Source organism: Callithrix jacchus, chromosome 15 (assembly GCF_049354715.1).
Source record: "Callithrix jacchus isolate 240 chromosome 15, calJac240_pri, whole genome shotgun sequence".
Lineage (NCBI taxonomy): Eukaryota > Metazoa > Chordata > Mammalia > Primates > Cebidae > Callithrix > Callithrix jacchus.
This window is the reverse complement of record NC_133516.1, coordinates 25,730,482-25,746,989: the sequence shown is the minus strand read 5'-3', so window position 1 is coordinate 25,746,989 and position 16,508 is coordinate 25,730,482. Positions and strand designations below refer to the sequence as shown.

At 40.4% G+C, this 16,508-nt stretch overlaps 1 protein-coding gene across 1 annotated transcript in view; it reads right to left on the bottom strand.

The window, feature by feature from the left end:
- Nucleotides 1-16,508, bottom strand: part of KRABD1 (KRAB domain containing 1) — a 51,184-nt gene that overhangs the window by 2,689 nt on the left and 31,987 nt on the right. Inside the window, exon 2 of the mRNA XM_078350587.1 lies at nt 1,765-1,847. Coding sequence (XP_078206713.1) covers nt 1,765-1,797 — 33 coding nt within the window. The 5' untranslated portion in view covers nt 1,798-1,847. The remainder of the gene's footprint in view (nt 1-1,764; nt 1,848-16,508) is intronic.

The window sequence follows — 16,508 nt, the reverse complement described above, 5'->3', positions numbered from 1 at the left end:
CAAGCAGGGGTAGTAAGGTTAGAGGGGCATAGGAAAATACTGCTTATTTGGGAAAGACTAGGGTCTAGACCAACTTGGTGTATAAGGCTCAAGACAGGCCTGAAAAGGTGGCTATTGTAAGTTTTTAAGCCCTAGAGTTGAGCTCTGTATTTCAGAAATAGAGCTCTAGTGGAAATGGTCTTAACATGGAATATGAGATTAACGGAACCTATGAGCCAGGTGCCAAAGCATGTTTTGTCAATTATCTTTTTTATGTATTTTTAATTACCTTGAAGAAAAGCCCCTCATGTTATATTGTGTTGCAAAATTCCACGTAACTCACGAATAGTGAGTGTCATGGAATACTAGTTCAGACAGAAAATTCAACTAATAGAACTGAATACAATTTTAAAAACAGACACAGACATATATGTTCTTCAAATGTATGACAAAGTAACTAGAGCAATTCAGTAGGTAAAGATAGATTTTTCAATATACAATCCTGAGTCAACTGGATACATGTATGGGAAGAAAAAGAAGTTTGACCCATGCCTCACACCTTTAATTTGAGACGAATCACACACCTAAGTAGAAAGGCAAAACAATAAATTTTCTAGAAGAAAGCATAGAAGAATATCTTCATGATATTTGAGTAAGAAAAGATTTCTTATGCAAAACAAACTGATACAGTGGTCTTCATTAAAAATCTGTTGGTTAAAAGATACCATTAGGACAGTGAAAATGCAAGCCACTGACTGGGAGAAGTTATTTAATAATACATATATTTGACAAAGGACTTATAAGAAACTATACAACGTGGGAGAAAAAAGGTACAGTGTAATAAAAAATACGAAAAAAATCTGAACAGGGAGTTCACATAAGAGGATATGCCAATAAACTTATGAAATGGTGCTCAGCATCACTGCTTACTGGAGAAGAGGAAATTTTTAAAACCCCAATGACATACTCCAAACGAATGACAATAAGTGTTGGTAAAGATGTGGAGCAACTGCACACTGCTAGTAGAAATGTAAATTGGAAGAATCATTTCAGAAAATTGTTGGGCAGCATCTACTAAAACTAACCAAATGTATACCCTATGAGTTATCAATTTTACTCACAGAGATATACCCAAGAGAAATGAGGGTCTGTGTCGACAAAAAGACAAGAATGTTCACTGCATTCTTATTCATGGTAGCCCAAAATGGGAACAACCAAAAGTCCATCTATAGTAGAATGAATAAATAAAGTATGCTATTACCACAAAATAAAAAACTACTCAGTAGTGAAAAAGAACAAATCCTTGCTGTGTGCAATGTCAGTGAACTTCACAGACATATGTTGAGCAAAAGAAGACAGATACAAAAGAATGCAAGTTGAATGATTCCACTTATATGAAGTTGAAAAACAAACAAAACTTTCCCATGGTGACAGAGGTCAGAATAGTGGTTAACGGGGATGAGCTATGGATTGCCTGGGAAGCAGTATGAAGGGGCCTACTGGGGTACTAACAATGTTCTATGTCTCTATATGAGTGAGCTCATGCAAGTGTACATAGTTCTAAAAAAAGTGAGCTATACTGTTAAGACTTGTGTTGTATAAGTTAAACCTCAATGAAAAATGTGCACATATATATATAGTATACATATACATATATGCATATATAAAAGTATTTTATATATTTATGTAAATTTGTATATATAGACATCTTTATGTATGTATCTAATAAACATATATGTATATACACACACAGATATGTACAGAGACAGAAAAAAAACAACTCACCTGGGGCCTGGCTGTTGAGGACACAGTTGTCATCGTCTGACCTCTTTTTTTCCTTTCTTGGGTAAAGGTAAAAGACTCAGGTGCTGAAGGTAAAGAAAAAAACAATGACAATAACTCTATTGTAAGTCCTACATACAACCTCTGACCCATCCTATTTTGAAGACTATATAAATAACTGTTCGTTAGTTACTGCTTATTACCAGGGACAACTCTAGTCTCACAAAGGCGAGATAGCAGGATTACAGAGAAATGCAAAAGGGAGGTAGAATCATCCAAGGAATGAGTGATGAAAAAGTGGACTGAGAAGACTATCATTTCGGCTAATCCGGAGAAGATATCACAGGAAAGAAAACAGAAAAGGAAACTAGGGTAGACACTAAACAGAATGTTATAGGCGGAAAGAAAGTTGGAATTCTAAACAGTTAAGATCTCTGAAATCCCTACAGTACAGATAGGAATGAATTATACAGAAGAAATCCATTAAACACTGTAAGACCTCAGCATGCTCTTCCTCCTCTGCTACTTAATATTCGAACAAGAGAGTTTCTACAACTGAAGTAATAAAAGTTGAACAGACCTTCAAAATAGTTGATTAGGAATATTTGATGTCTCCCTACAACTATTTTTCCCCTAAATACAAGATACTCAGTTTTATAAAGGTGTTGGGAGTGGATGATGAGAAAGAAAACACTACCATATTAAAAGAATCCATCAACTTCATAACGGTCCCAAATACACCAAGTTCCTAACATTATAGTGTAAGGAAACAAAACGATTTCATTTCTAAACTAGCTCCAACTCTCATTCTGGGTCATTTAATTAGTTCATCATTAGGAAGTAAGTCTTTTGCCTTTCAAGAGTGAATCATGGATATTTATGCATTTTAAAAAACAACACCTGAAATACAAAGAGCTGCCATCAGTTGGATCAAAGATATTTAAAAAGCATATAAACAAACACATAAAAGTGCACATACTCATAGACCTTAAGAACAACTTCCATTCCAACTCCGTATCTGCAGTTTGTCTTAAGTCTTAGGGTACTGCAACAGCATCAGACAAAAGACTATACAGCCAGTGCACTGCCCCTCTCTCCAATGACTCTTCTTAGTGAATCCAGAAAGTCATTCAGGAAGGTAGAGGAAGCTGAAGGTGTCAGAGAAACAGCTGTCAGGAGAGGCTAGAAACTGCATCTTGGAAGTTACAGGGAGTCCAAGAAGGAGAAATATGTATGAGTGTAAAGAGAAGTACCTTAAAAGAAAACACAATGTAAACCTACACAAGTAATGCTGCTAAATTCATGGATGGTTTCTCTCCAAGGGTAACAAAAGCAGTGATTCATACTGACAAATAGGTGACCCTTGTAGTTGTGGAGTCTAATTCTCATGACACTGTCATTGTATCAGCAATAAACGTCCCTTACAATGGATACTTAAAACGATTAGCATATCAAACAAAAGGACTTAAGCTAAAAGGTCTGATTTACAGCCGACAATCTGTGAAAGGGAAATCATCTGGGAACAGAACTACAACAGAGGTCACCCTGCAAAACACACACAACACTCCCTATGATATGGGGAAAACTATAGGAGTTGAAGCCTAAACAACAAGCTACGTTGGAAAAACAAATCACACTCCCAACACAATTGACTAATGGCAGGGACATCAAATGTTAACCTATGAACCTTGACAATTATGACAGTGGAGTAAAAATTAAGAGAATGTAATGAGAAGAATATAAGGAACAATGTGACAAGGTAAAGAAATCTTTCCACATCTCCAGTACTGTACATAGGAAACTATGTTAAACACTGGACACATATTAGGTGTATGATTGATAAGATTACTCCTATTAGATTTAACATTCGTATGAGCCTATCCAAATCGCAGGGCTCCATATTTTCCAAAATGGGACATCCTGGGGACAGGCAGGGAATACTTTTAAGTATTCTCAAAATTTTGGTTGGTCTCCAACGGTAACAAGTTTCAAGACCGGTGTACACTATGCCAGGCGAAGATAACTGATCACCAACCGATTTTCTGGGACCAACTGAAAATGGGGAAATGGAACACTAGCCGAGGGGTAGAGTTGGGGTTTCCGCATCCGGGTCAAAGATGAGGTGGGTGGAACGACCGAGGAGTGTGTTCTGTTACATGGATAGTTAAAACTTTTTGAGGGCTTCGAAGTTAACACCTGAATGTGTATCAGTATCCGATTCTGAGTGGGCCGCGGGCTGCCCCGAGTACAGGGAAACGAGGGGGTAAGAGCCTGCGGCCAGCGTCCCAGGCCTGCCAGCGCCCCTTCTCGACGCTACCGAGCCGAGTCCCGGGATCGACAAGAGGACCCCAGTACCAGCAGTAGCCGTGCCCGCCTCCCTCGGGCCGTTTCCCGTCCTTCTCAGACACGCTCACCGTAGGTTCCCGGCGGCCTCTGCAGCTTTTCAGCAAGCAGAGATGGTGACTGCTACTTGTCGAACCTCACAAACCAAATCTCGCGCGACAAGGAAAAAAAAAAAAAAAGGGAAGAAGAAGGCGGCGCCGGAAGTGCGTCATCACACTGGCCAACCGATACACTCCCTGGATTTCTCTCTAGGACTCTTGGAGGACCATCTTGGTGCTTCCCTCCTAGTTCCCGCGATAAAAGGACACGCTGGCAAGATAGGCGCTTGGTGTTCCTCCAGAGCCGGGTTCTGAGTCGAGGCACCTTGCTCCTGACTCTGCATCCTCGTGCCAGCCATGATACTGGCTTCCAGTGCCTTTATTACTGTGCTACAATAACTGCAACTACACGTTTTATCCAGAATATGCAATAAAATGTGAATGGCTATACATCATGTAAATTTGGCATTTGGATTGTTATAGCATAATCAATGCACACATTATACAATCAGGACTTCTCTCGAATTGCTGTAATGATTGCACTCCTGGAACGTGATGTCTTTCAATGTTGCTGACACCCCTCACTTCCATACATCACCACTAGCAGATGATTAGCAATTGACCATGGGCAAAGTGAGAGCAGTCAATTCACCCAAGAAATATTCATCCCCTGTCCAGCACAGCTTAACACTATCCCAGGAACTCATAGCATCACTGTATCAATCAGAGGTCAAAAAAAAGGATAACTATTATGACGAAAAACCTGCTGAAAGCCCTTAGAGGAAATAGGTGTGTCCACCCCAGAGAACTTCCTGACATGTTGTGCCAGAGCCTGTGGAGTGGGTAGAGTACCTACCTTGATGCTAACAGTGAAGAGTGTGAAGGATAAAGGACATTTGTTCCCACCTCCATTGTCTTTGGGTGTTGTAGATCACATGCAACATCACTGTAGGAAGACAAATGAGCAAAGGCTGGCACAGGGGCCCGTGCATGCAGCTCACATCCAAGGGTTGGCAGTCGACCCATAATAGCCCAGAGCCCTGAATTCACCCTGTGCCTGGCATAAGTGAAAGCCATTCTGGTAGCTCAGTCTCTTTTCTTTATTTTTCAGTGCTTTTTAAAGTGTGATTCCTTTTGAAAAATCAAGAAATTCACCTTCTCACGATGTAGAAAACTGAAAAGAGCATGGCCCCACCCTTACAACAACAAAAAACAGCCAGATAATCTAAAATTTCCTCTTGACTACATCAGAAAGCTAAGATCTGGGGGCAAATTTATCTAAAATCTAATATAAGACAAGCACTTGTTTACATAGGACAGATGCTATTGAATGCCATGTAAGCTGTTAAGAAATCAGCTAAAATGTTTAGTGAGTTGCTGAGGTCCAAGTGTTGGTTAGCCTGAGAATCTAGACTATAGAACTCTTGTGAACCACAGACACAAGAATAATTTCCACCCACTTGCATATTCTTCTCTATGGACATCATCAAATCTGTGCACACATACACACACACAATCGAAGGTAAGGCAAGAAGAATCTTTAAAAAACCTCCTCCCTAAAAAAGAGATGAATCCCCATCCAGGTCCTTCTCCCTTATTTCCCCTACAGAACAAAAGCCCTAAGCCTCTGAGGATGAAGAAGCAAATCCTGTCACCCTTAGGGACTGGTTAAGATCCAATGGAACTGAGGGGAAGAAAGAGAACAAAGCTCTCTATTCATGAGGTAGGGGTAGACTTACATCCTGGGTCCAGACCATAGAGGTCTTCTACAGCTGGGGATAGGGCAACATCACTTAATAGACCCCACTCTTAAGTCTCAGAGACATGGTGCCTACCAAAGATTAAAGCTGAATCACAACAGAAAATTCCATCTCTCCTACCACCATCAAAATATCACATACTGAGTTACTAAGAACAGCAATCTACTGCTAAAAGAAAGATAAGAACATGGAAAAAGACCCTCTCTGAGGCACAGGATCAAAGGGAAGGCCTAAAGGTGAGGGTGGTACAAACATTAAGAAAATCTCCGTTAAAACTCAATGTAATACTAGAAGAATTCAAAGCCTATGGATAACCACAGCAACAAAAACATCTAAACACAATTTAACTCCTGATTAGATCAACTTAACCCTCCACAATAAAGATCTACCAAAAGAAAAAGTATGCCCATTTTTGCCTTAGTCTCTATTATATTACACAAGATTTTGAACATTTGACAAAAAAAAATGTACGAGGCATACAAAAAAGGCCAAAAAAATCAAAAGATAAAATAGTAAAATACAGATGTTGAAATATGAAAAAGCATTAAATAACTAAAATTAATATGGCAAGGGCTTAGTATAAAAGATAATCAGATAGGTAGTTTCAGCAAAGAAAATGAATCTATGAAAAAGAATCAAATGAAATTTTTAGAAATAAAAAACATGGCTCTGGAGATGACAAACACCCACAAGGGACTCGTCAGTGGATTCAATTCAACCAAGAAAAAAATTAGTGAATTTGAAAACTGTTCAGGAGAAATTACCCAAGCTGAAACACAAACAAAAAAATTACACACATACACACACACACAGAGAGAGAGAGAGAGAGAGAGAGAATTGAGTATCTGAGAGCTGTGAGACAATATCAAATGGTCTAACATACACGTAACTGGAATCCCAGAGGAAGAGTATATGTATTTGTGGTATGTATGTATATATGTATATGTGGGTATATACTATATGTACATATATGAATATTTGAATGCAGCCAGAGAAAAAAAGACACATTACATACAGAAAAACACAAATAAGAATTACAACCAATTTTGCCTCAGAAACCACGCAAGCCAGAGATAATGTATTAACATCTTCACAGTGCTGAGGGTAGGTCAGAGGAAGGTCAGGAACTTGTCAACCCAGAATTTTATATTCAGCAAAAATATCTTCCAATAATGCAGGAGAAATAAAGACTTTTCAGATGAACAAAACAAAATTCATTGCCACCAGATCTATACTACAAGAAATGTGAACGGATATTTTTCAGGCAGATTGAGTATGATACCAGACAAAAACTTGGATGTACACAAAGAAACTAAGACCTCTAGAAATGTCAAGAAATGAAAGTAAATATAAAATTAACTTTTTTTCTTATTTTAAAAACTACTCTAAGAAATAAGTCACTGTGTAAAGCACAAATAATATCAAGGTACTATGTTAATAGCATATGTAAAAGTAAAAGTAAGACATGACAAAAATAGCACAAATGTTGGGAGAGAAGGTTTGGCAGTTTGTGTCGTAAAACCCATACACTATATGAGAAGTGACATAATATTATTTGAAAATAAATTCTAATTGTAAATGTATATTGTAAGCTCTAAGAATATGCATTAAAAATTTTAGTAGAAATGATAAATTAATTATGGAGCTAACATGAAATCACAAAAAATCCTCAATTCAAAAAGAATATTTAAAAGAGAGAGAAAAAAAGCAAAGAACAGATAGAACAAATACAAAACTACAAACAAATGATAGATTTTAATGCAGTCACATCAATCATTATATTAAAAATAAGTGCTCTAAATGCACTAATTAAAAGGCAGAGGCCAGTTGCAGTGGCTCACACCTGTAATCCCAACACTTTGGGAGGCCGAGGCTGGCAGATCATGAGGTCAGGACTTCAAGACCAGCCTGACCAACATGGTGAAACCCCATCTCTACTAAAAACACAAAAATCAGCTAATCATGGTGGCACATTCCTGTAATCCCAGTTACTTGGGAGGCTGAGGCAAGAGAATTGCTTGAACCAGGACCCTGGAGGCGGAGGTCACAATGAGCTGAGATGGTGCCACTGCACTCCAGCCTGGGCTGCAGAGCAAGACTCCATCTCAGAAAAACAAACAATAACAACAAAAGACAGAGAATGTAAGACCTGATTTTTTTTAAAAAAAGCAAGAATCAACTGCATGCTGCAAACAAGAAACATGCTTTAAATATAAACACATACAAAAAATAATATATATATATAAAAGAAAAAAATACATATATATATAAACACCTACAAAAATGTTAAGTAAAAAGATGGATAAGCTTGTAGGTAACCTATAATCAGCCTATTCTACCTAGTTGTTTCTACAGAATGCAGGTCTAAAACGTGGGTAGAATGTACAGAGTAGGTATTTGACTCTGAAAGGTAAATAGGAGCAGGCTGTTTGAGAAGGAACCGAAGTTAAAGCACCACAAGATTGACAGTGAGTTTACAATTTTTTCTTCTCGTATTCCCTAGCCTGAACTATACATAGCCCAAATTCTGGAAGTGTGCATCAACAGAGACAGAAGTAAGGGAGAAGCCCTCTAGTTCTATAATAGCTCTAGGAGTGGAAAGTAGTCAACCGATGCTCTGGAAGAGAATAGAAATCCTTCGATTTCTTTTCTTTGTACTTCCATGCCCCAGTCCCAAGTAATCTGTGCTGGGGATAAAAGCAAGAGTAATGGGTGTTGTCCAAAACCTAAAACTCAGAGTAAGAATCTTCCTCTCTGACCAGAGGAGCTGTGATCTCAAGAGGGTGAGAGAAAATCAAGCTGCTTTTTTTGTTTCTCCATCCTCTCACTGCTTAGTGTAACGGAGTAGCATACAGTTTCAATTGCAAAAGGTTTATAGCAGAGATGGCAAGATAAAGCCTCAGCTTTCTACCTGGAGTATCAGAAAAGAGGGCATGGGCCAGGCGCAGTTGGCTCACACTTGTAATCCAAGCACTTTTAGAAGCTGAGGCAGGCAGATTACTTGAGGCCAGGAGTTTGAGACCAGCCTGGACAACATGGCAAAACCCCATCTCTACCAAAAATACAAAAATCAGTTGGGTATAGTGGTGGGCGCCTGTAATCCCAGGACTCAGGAGGCTGAGGCATGAGAATCGCTTGAACCCAGGAGGGGGAGGTTGCAGTGAACCAAGATGGTGCCACTGCACTCCAACCTGGGTAACAAGAGCGAAACTCTGTCTCAAAAAAAAAAAGAAAGAAAGAAAGAAAAGAGGAGCACAAATAGACAAGAAACTACTAGCAAAAGAGAAGGTGGAAGTCAGTAAAACAATCTGTGAAAGTTACTTATAAACTCCTGGGTTTACTCCTGAGCTGCACACGCATGGACCTGACCCCAAACAGCATAGACAGAACTGAATATGGACGACATCACCCCCAAGCCCCAGAATGGTCACTTGGTAGCCTGCACAGGGGACAGATATGCATAGTCTTACAAAAAGTTTTGAAATACGAACTGATTTTAGGATTAAAAAATCAAAGAAAAATGGCCACATTTTGTGCCTTGAACCCTACAGGGTTGAATTACTGCTTTAAAAAAAATTAGCACTCTACTTAAAATTTAAACATGCTTCAGGGTCTCATAATATAGCATTCAAAATGCTTAGGATACAACAAAAGACTACCACTGTTTCACTGAAAAAAACAATCAACGGATACCAATGTTAAGATGACACGATGTTAGAATTATCTTACCAAGACTTTGAAGCAGCTATTACAAAACATCCAACCAGTTAAGAGTAGGCACTCTTGAAATTAGTGCAAAGAGAAAACCTCACCAAACAAATAGAAAACAAAAGAAAAACCAATTTAAAATCTTAGAACAAAAAACACAATAAACAAGAAACTCACTGTATGGGGTCAGTGACAGAATGGAAAGCACAGAGAAAAGAAATAGTGAACTTGCAGATAGAGTCATAGAAATTATCTGATCTGAAAAACAGAGGAAAAAAGATGAAAAAATGCAAAGTGCCTTGGGCATCTACGAGGACAACATCAAAAGGTCTAACATGCTTGTCATCAGAATCTCAGAAGGGGAAGAGAAAGGAGTGTGATGTAGAATGAATAGCTGCAGAAACAAAGGCTGAAAACTTTCCAAATTTGGTGGAAAAACATAAACCTACATAAATGGAACAATAAACCATAAATGGAACAATAATTTTTTAAGTGCTAAAAGAAAAGAATTGTCCAACCCAAAATTCTATGCTCAGTGAAAATATCCTTCAGTCAGAAAAAAAATGAATTATTTATAGGGGAACAATGATTCACATCACTCTAATTTTAAATGGAGCAATATTTTTAAAGTGCTAAAATAAAATAATTGTCAATCCAAGTTTCTGTGTTAAGTGAAAATATCCAAGGGCCAGGAGCAGTGGCTCTCGCCTGTAATCCCAGCACTTTGGGAGGCCAAGGCCAGCAGATCCCATGAGGTCAGGAGTTAAAGACCAGCCTGGCCAACATGGCAAAACCCCATCTCTACTAAAAACACAAAAATTAGCCAGACCTGGTGGCGTGTGCCTGTAACCCCAGCTACTTGGGTGGCTGAGGTAGGAAAATCCCTTGAACCCAGGAGATGGAGTTTGCAGTAAGCCAAGATCGTACCACTGCACTCCAGCCTGGGCGACAGAGGGAGATTCTGTCAAAAAAAAAGAAAGGAAGGAAGGGAGGGAGGGAGGCTGGGAGGGAGGGAGGGAATGAGGGAGGAGAGGGGAAGGGAGGGGAAAGGAAGGAAGGAAGGAAAGAAGGAAGGAAGGAGAGAAAGAAAGAGAGAAAGAGAAAAGATCCTTTCGAATATTTTTCGATGTTTTACTTTTTCAGGGTGGTCTTACTCTGACAAACTTCTAAAAATAGCAAACTGATCCCCAGCACTCACAACTCCTTTCCTTCAAGCATATATGATTTATTCCTTTTACTTATTGTCTTTTTCTCCTGACAGTATGGAATCACAGTCAACACACTGCTCTGTCCTCAGCATCTGGCACTTAATAGGCACTTGGGAAGTACTGTGTCACAATAGGCACCTGTAAGATACAGAAATATAGTATAGGGTGACCACACATATAGTAGTGTGTAGACTATGTATTGTGGTCACCCCACCGACACAGCATAGTCCCTCACTCAAAATTTGGTTTGGATGTCTGCATTTAAGACATCATGCTCACAGCAAGCAGGTAGAAAAAGATTTACTATTCCCAAAATGAGTACTGGCAGGCTCCCTAACTGCTCTGAATGGCTTGAGACAGCAGGGGAAAGGCTCTGGTTTCGGGTTCTATGGTGTTTGGAAGGTGGAGCTGAAGTTAGGGTTTCTCCACATGGGGGCGGTGAGGAAAGCAGCCCGAGGTTTTTTATCAGCTTGCCCAGATATGAAGCAAATGGATTAGGAGGAGTGATGGCGCTTGAAAGCTGTCAGCAATCAAACATCAAAAATGGAGCCAGACTCCTTTCACTATGTAACATGCAGTGTGGTCTTAGCATTTGCTGGTTATCTGGCTGCTGGGGGGACAGACTAGTAAGTGTCTATTAAACTCACATACACTCACCAACTATCATTGTATCTACTCACCCTAGTGCAAGGAAGCCTAAAGGCTATGGCAAAATCTGAGGCTAGAACATTTGAAGGCTCATTTAACATTTCCAAAAATAAATGGGATCATCTCTCTCCATATGCCGTTTGTCTATATACACTGCCAAAGTGAAAACCAAACCTTATCACCTCCTTGCTCAATCACCCTCAGTGCCTCCAGTCCCTCAACTGAGGATTCAGGGCTCCACAGCATGCCCCAACTCATCTGCAACCTGGCCTCCCTGATCTCTCTGCCCTCACATTTCACTTTAGCCACACTTAAATTTCATCTGTGCCATAAATAGGTTCCTCCTGTGCCTGTCCTTTCTGCAACACCTGCCTGCCCTTCCTTTCTCTCTATCCATATCCCCATTGCAGAATGCTCAGATGTCATTTTCTCTGTGAATCTTTACCAAGACCTAAAACTAAATAACTTCTTTCCCCTAAATAAACCTATTAAAAACGCAACCTACCCATCCCACTTACAGAAATTCTTCTCACAGTTCCAGGTATTACAGACATTTGGTGCCTCTAAGAAGAGACTTGTAGTAGTCTCTCAAAATGTGTTTCCCTTGTTGACAGAGATAAAACAAGAAGAAGAAAATCCTTGTATTTAACTGATCAGATGAATGTCCAGAATAAAGGGATTTCCCAGGTGCCTTTGCATCTAGACATGGCCACAGAATGTGAAACTGATGAGCTTGTGAGTCAGGACTCAGCAATGGTGAGCTATCTTGGGCCACACACCTCTGTTCAAAAGCTTTCCCCCACACTTACAGCAGAATCCAAAGAGATTAACATGGCCTACTGGGTCCTGTATGACCTGACCCCTGGCTCTGTCTTTGATGTCATTTCCTCCTATAATAGTTTCCTAGGGCTGCCATAACAAAATACTGCAGGCTGGGTGGCTTAAACAACACAAATTTATTTTCTAACAGTTCTGGAGACTGGAATTCCAAGATCAAGGTGCTGGTAGAGTGGGTTTCCTCTGAGCCCTCTCTCCTTGGCTTGCAGATGGCTGCCCTCTTGATGTCTCTTGATATGGCCATCCCTCTGTGCATGTGCACCCCTGGTGTCTCTCTGGGTGTCCGAATTCCTGCTTCTTGTTCTTTTTTTTTTTTGAGACAGAGTCTCACTCTGTCACCCAGGCTGGAGTGCAGTGGTGCTATCTTGGCTCACTGCAACCTCCACCTCCTGGGCTCAAGAAATTCTGCCTCAGCCTCCCCAGTAGCTAGGATTACAGGTGCCCACCGCCACATCTGACTAATTTTTGTATTTTTAGTATGGGTGGGGTTTCACCATGTTGGCCAGGCTAGTCTCAAACTCCTGACCTCAAGTGGTCCACCCACCTTGGCCTCCCAAAGTGCTGGGATTATAGATGTGAGCTACCCTTCCCAGCCCTAATCTTCTCTTTTCATAAGGACAACTGTCAAATTGGATTAGGGCACACTCTAATGGCCTCATTTTAATTTAATTACCCTTTAAAGGCCCTGTGTCCAAATACAGTCACATTCTGTGGTACCAGGGGTTTGGGCTTCAACATATGAATTTTTGGAGGACACAATTCAGCCTGCCTCCCATACTATGAACCCATTCCACTCCTACGCATTGCCATCTCAATGTCTCTCTCTCTACTTGGACACTGCAAGCATGCTCCCTCCTGCCTCAGGGCCTTTCTATTTGCTATTCCGTCTACCTAGAATGCCATGCTCCCACTCAGCACATCTTGCTCCCTATCTTACTCTAGTCTCTGGTTCAAATGTTCCCTCATCAGAATTTGTCTTTGACCACTTGATCTATCCCTCTCTATTCCCTTTCCCTGTTTTGCTGTCCTTCATAGCACTTACTATTACTTGGCATAACAATTTATACACAGTGGGGTTCTCCCTGTGTTAAAAACATACCTGGGATTTGTTTTAATTGGTTATAGGAATTGACAGACAACAAAACAACTGCCTTTGAAAGAAGGATTTACTACATACAGCTCTCAAGAGGAGGGCATTCCACACCATGCCAAGCCACATGGGGATGTACCCAGGCCAGGAGGCAGAGAAGTGAAGCAAAAGCACAGGAAAAGCCTTTATTATATAGTGGCAGGAAGCTGTTAGATGGGAATGTCCTCTTTTGGGAAGGAAGTGAGACACAGATACGGGGTCTATGGTTAGAAGTTTTTAATATTCACGCCCCTGTGAAAGCCTTATTGCAGGAGACATAAACAACTTTAGCCTTTAGTTTGACCCTGTGTTCAATGAATGCCAAATTATCAATTCTATAAATGTTATCAATAAATGTTGGTTAGAACCTCTCATATGTTATTGTTTTGCCAATATATTCAAATATTGGTTTAATAAGGGAATAGATTCCCATATAACTGGTTTCATTTGCCCTTCATGTATTTCCATGTCCTAAAGGTATCTCTTGCTGCCACCACTCTGTTTCCAGGCTTCATCCTGTCCTCTCAGGCCATCCCTCTGTGCATGTGCACCCCTGGTGTCTCTCTGGGTGTCCTAACTCCTGTGCATCTATCTCAAAGGTCATCCTGCTGGTTAATGCATCTTTGCCTTTGGACAGATTCAGTGAAATGCCTCTGTTGACTTACCTTAAAACTCAAGTGAACAGAAGTTTGAAGGAATCTAACCTCACCTGAGGCCTGGCTATAAAGGACACACCTGTCAACCTCTGGGTTAATTCCTTTCATTGAGAAAAGTATGATTGTCATGAGCTGAAGGCAGAGAAGGACTGGACTGATCACAATTTCTGTATAGAACCTCTACCCTTGGCTCTATTTTAATATTTAATATGGTATATTGGTGGCATGATTCTGTGCTCACAAAAGGGAGATAACAGGCACCTATCAGAATGCTGAGGTGAAGCACAGATGAATTTAGGAAGAAACTTGAGAATACTGTTAAGTTGCACAGATTCCAGATCCATAGTCACAAGATCACAGGATCACAGGATCACATGAGAGGAGACTGGGGGAGTCAATGGATACAGGATTCATAAGCCAAGAAAAAAAAATGGAGCCCCAAACTGTGAAATCCAAGGAGGGGGTCATGTGAACCCCAATTTATAGCCAGTTGGTTAGACGTATAAGTGACAACCTACCACTTGTGATTGACACCTGAAGTGGGAGGCAATCATGTGGGACTTAATATGTGGGAACTAACTCCGCTCCAGGTAGTGTCGAATTGAGTCAAATCGTAGGATATCTAGTTGGTGTTGGCTGGAAACTGACTGTTGGTGGAGTGAAACCACTATACATTTTCATCAGAGGTGAAGTGTTGCATTAACTGGTATGAGACTAGGGAAAACATTGGTTTTTCCTGCCTCTCACAGAATAAAAGTTTCCAAGAGAAGCATCAGAAGAGTAGAAGGTTGGGACCAACAAACCACAAGCCCTAGGCTCCAACTAGGGTCAAGTGCAAAAGAAGCGTATAATTGTGAAATGGCCCTCCCTCCACTTCTGCAGCTCCAGTGATGCCGTTCCTACTCCTTGTCACACTGGAATGGTTGCAGGATGCACATGATCCTCTGGAAATGGAGTGAGTCCCTGGTAAGGCAAAGTGGCTGTCTCAGATTCTGCTTATTGGAGAAATTTCCCTCTTCTTGGTCCTCCAAGCTCATATCTGAAAGGAACATGAGGAAGGAGACTCATTGAGAGAGTTGAAGGGGACACTGTTCTGACCTAACAGACCATTTCCTTTTGGCATGATATTGGGGACCTGGAACTCTTAGTTGACTGCATTAAACGGAATGCTTTTACTTATAAGAGAAAAGTATGAATTATAGGTATAACCATAAGACAAATTTATTGATTCATTTAACAAAAATCTCTACAGGTAGTTCAGCTTTCAGTGTGGTTTGATCCAATAGTTCATGTTGTCCTTAGTGCCGATGGTGCTACAGCTCCATTTCTCTGCAATTCTTTTGACTCTATTTTCTTCTTACCCTCATAGTGACAAGAAAGTTAGCTACCTCTTGCTTCTGGAGCCATATGTAGGAGGCTCCATATATAATTATGCAGTTTTTCCAGGAAGAACGTAGGGGCAGAAATCCAAACTGCTCTGTTTGGCAAGCTGTGGTGCAAGCTGTCTGCACCCATAAGAAGGGTCAACTTTGCTTAGTACAGAGACTCCAAACTTGAACTTATGGGGCTGCACCTGCCCAGAGGAGTGCTTATTTCTAATTACTTCCACCCAGATCAAGCACCTTTTTCAGCCCCACAGGGACTGTACTTTAATCTGTTTTTCCACAGGGAAGTTTTCTTTCTAATTCAAACAAAGGCAGTATATAGGCTAGTAATGGCCATGGCTATATGCTATTCAATTTAAACCCAGGGCAAAGAGAGGGAATTTCTCCCTTAAACTATTTTTTAAAGTCCTGAGCTTCACTCTGTTTGGAGAAACCCTGGTCACATGCCCATCCCTAACCAATAAATGTAGCAAAAGAAATGGGACTATCTGAATTGATTTAAGTCAGTCAGGGCTTAAATCTGGTACCTATCCTATAAGTACGTATAGGCCCTATACCAGGGCCTATCCTGATAGCTGGTAGTGTAGTTAAACCCACTTTATATGGCTTTGTAATGTGGGTACCTGTTAAAAAGAATAAAAGTAAGACTCAAGGCTGGAGGAGCAACCAATCAAATTCACTACATCCCCTAGTATCGATTGCAGGGAGGTGAAAAGGCATCTGTTAGCTATTGAGCAGTACCAGAAATTTTGTTAAGATTTTTTTTTTTAATGTGGCCTTCCTGATTTTGTAGTTTTGGTCTTTAAGCTATAGAATTAGGGGTTTGCCCCTATCCTCCTACATCTCCATTAAATAACTTCTGTTTCAGCAGTGGCTTCAGAGAAGTTTGAAAAATTAAACTGGTCACAAGGTCAAGAGATCGATACCACCCTGGCCAACATGGTGAAAAAAAAAAAAAAAGAAAGAAAAATTAAACTGGTAAGAAAAGGCAGAGTCTCATACCCCCAGACACTGCCTCAGTTACTGGTGTTTTGG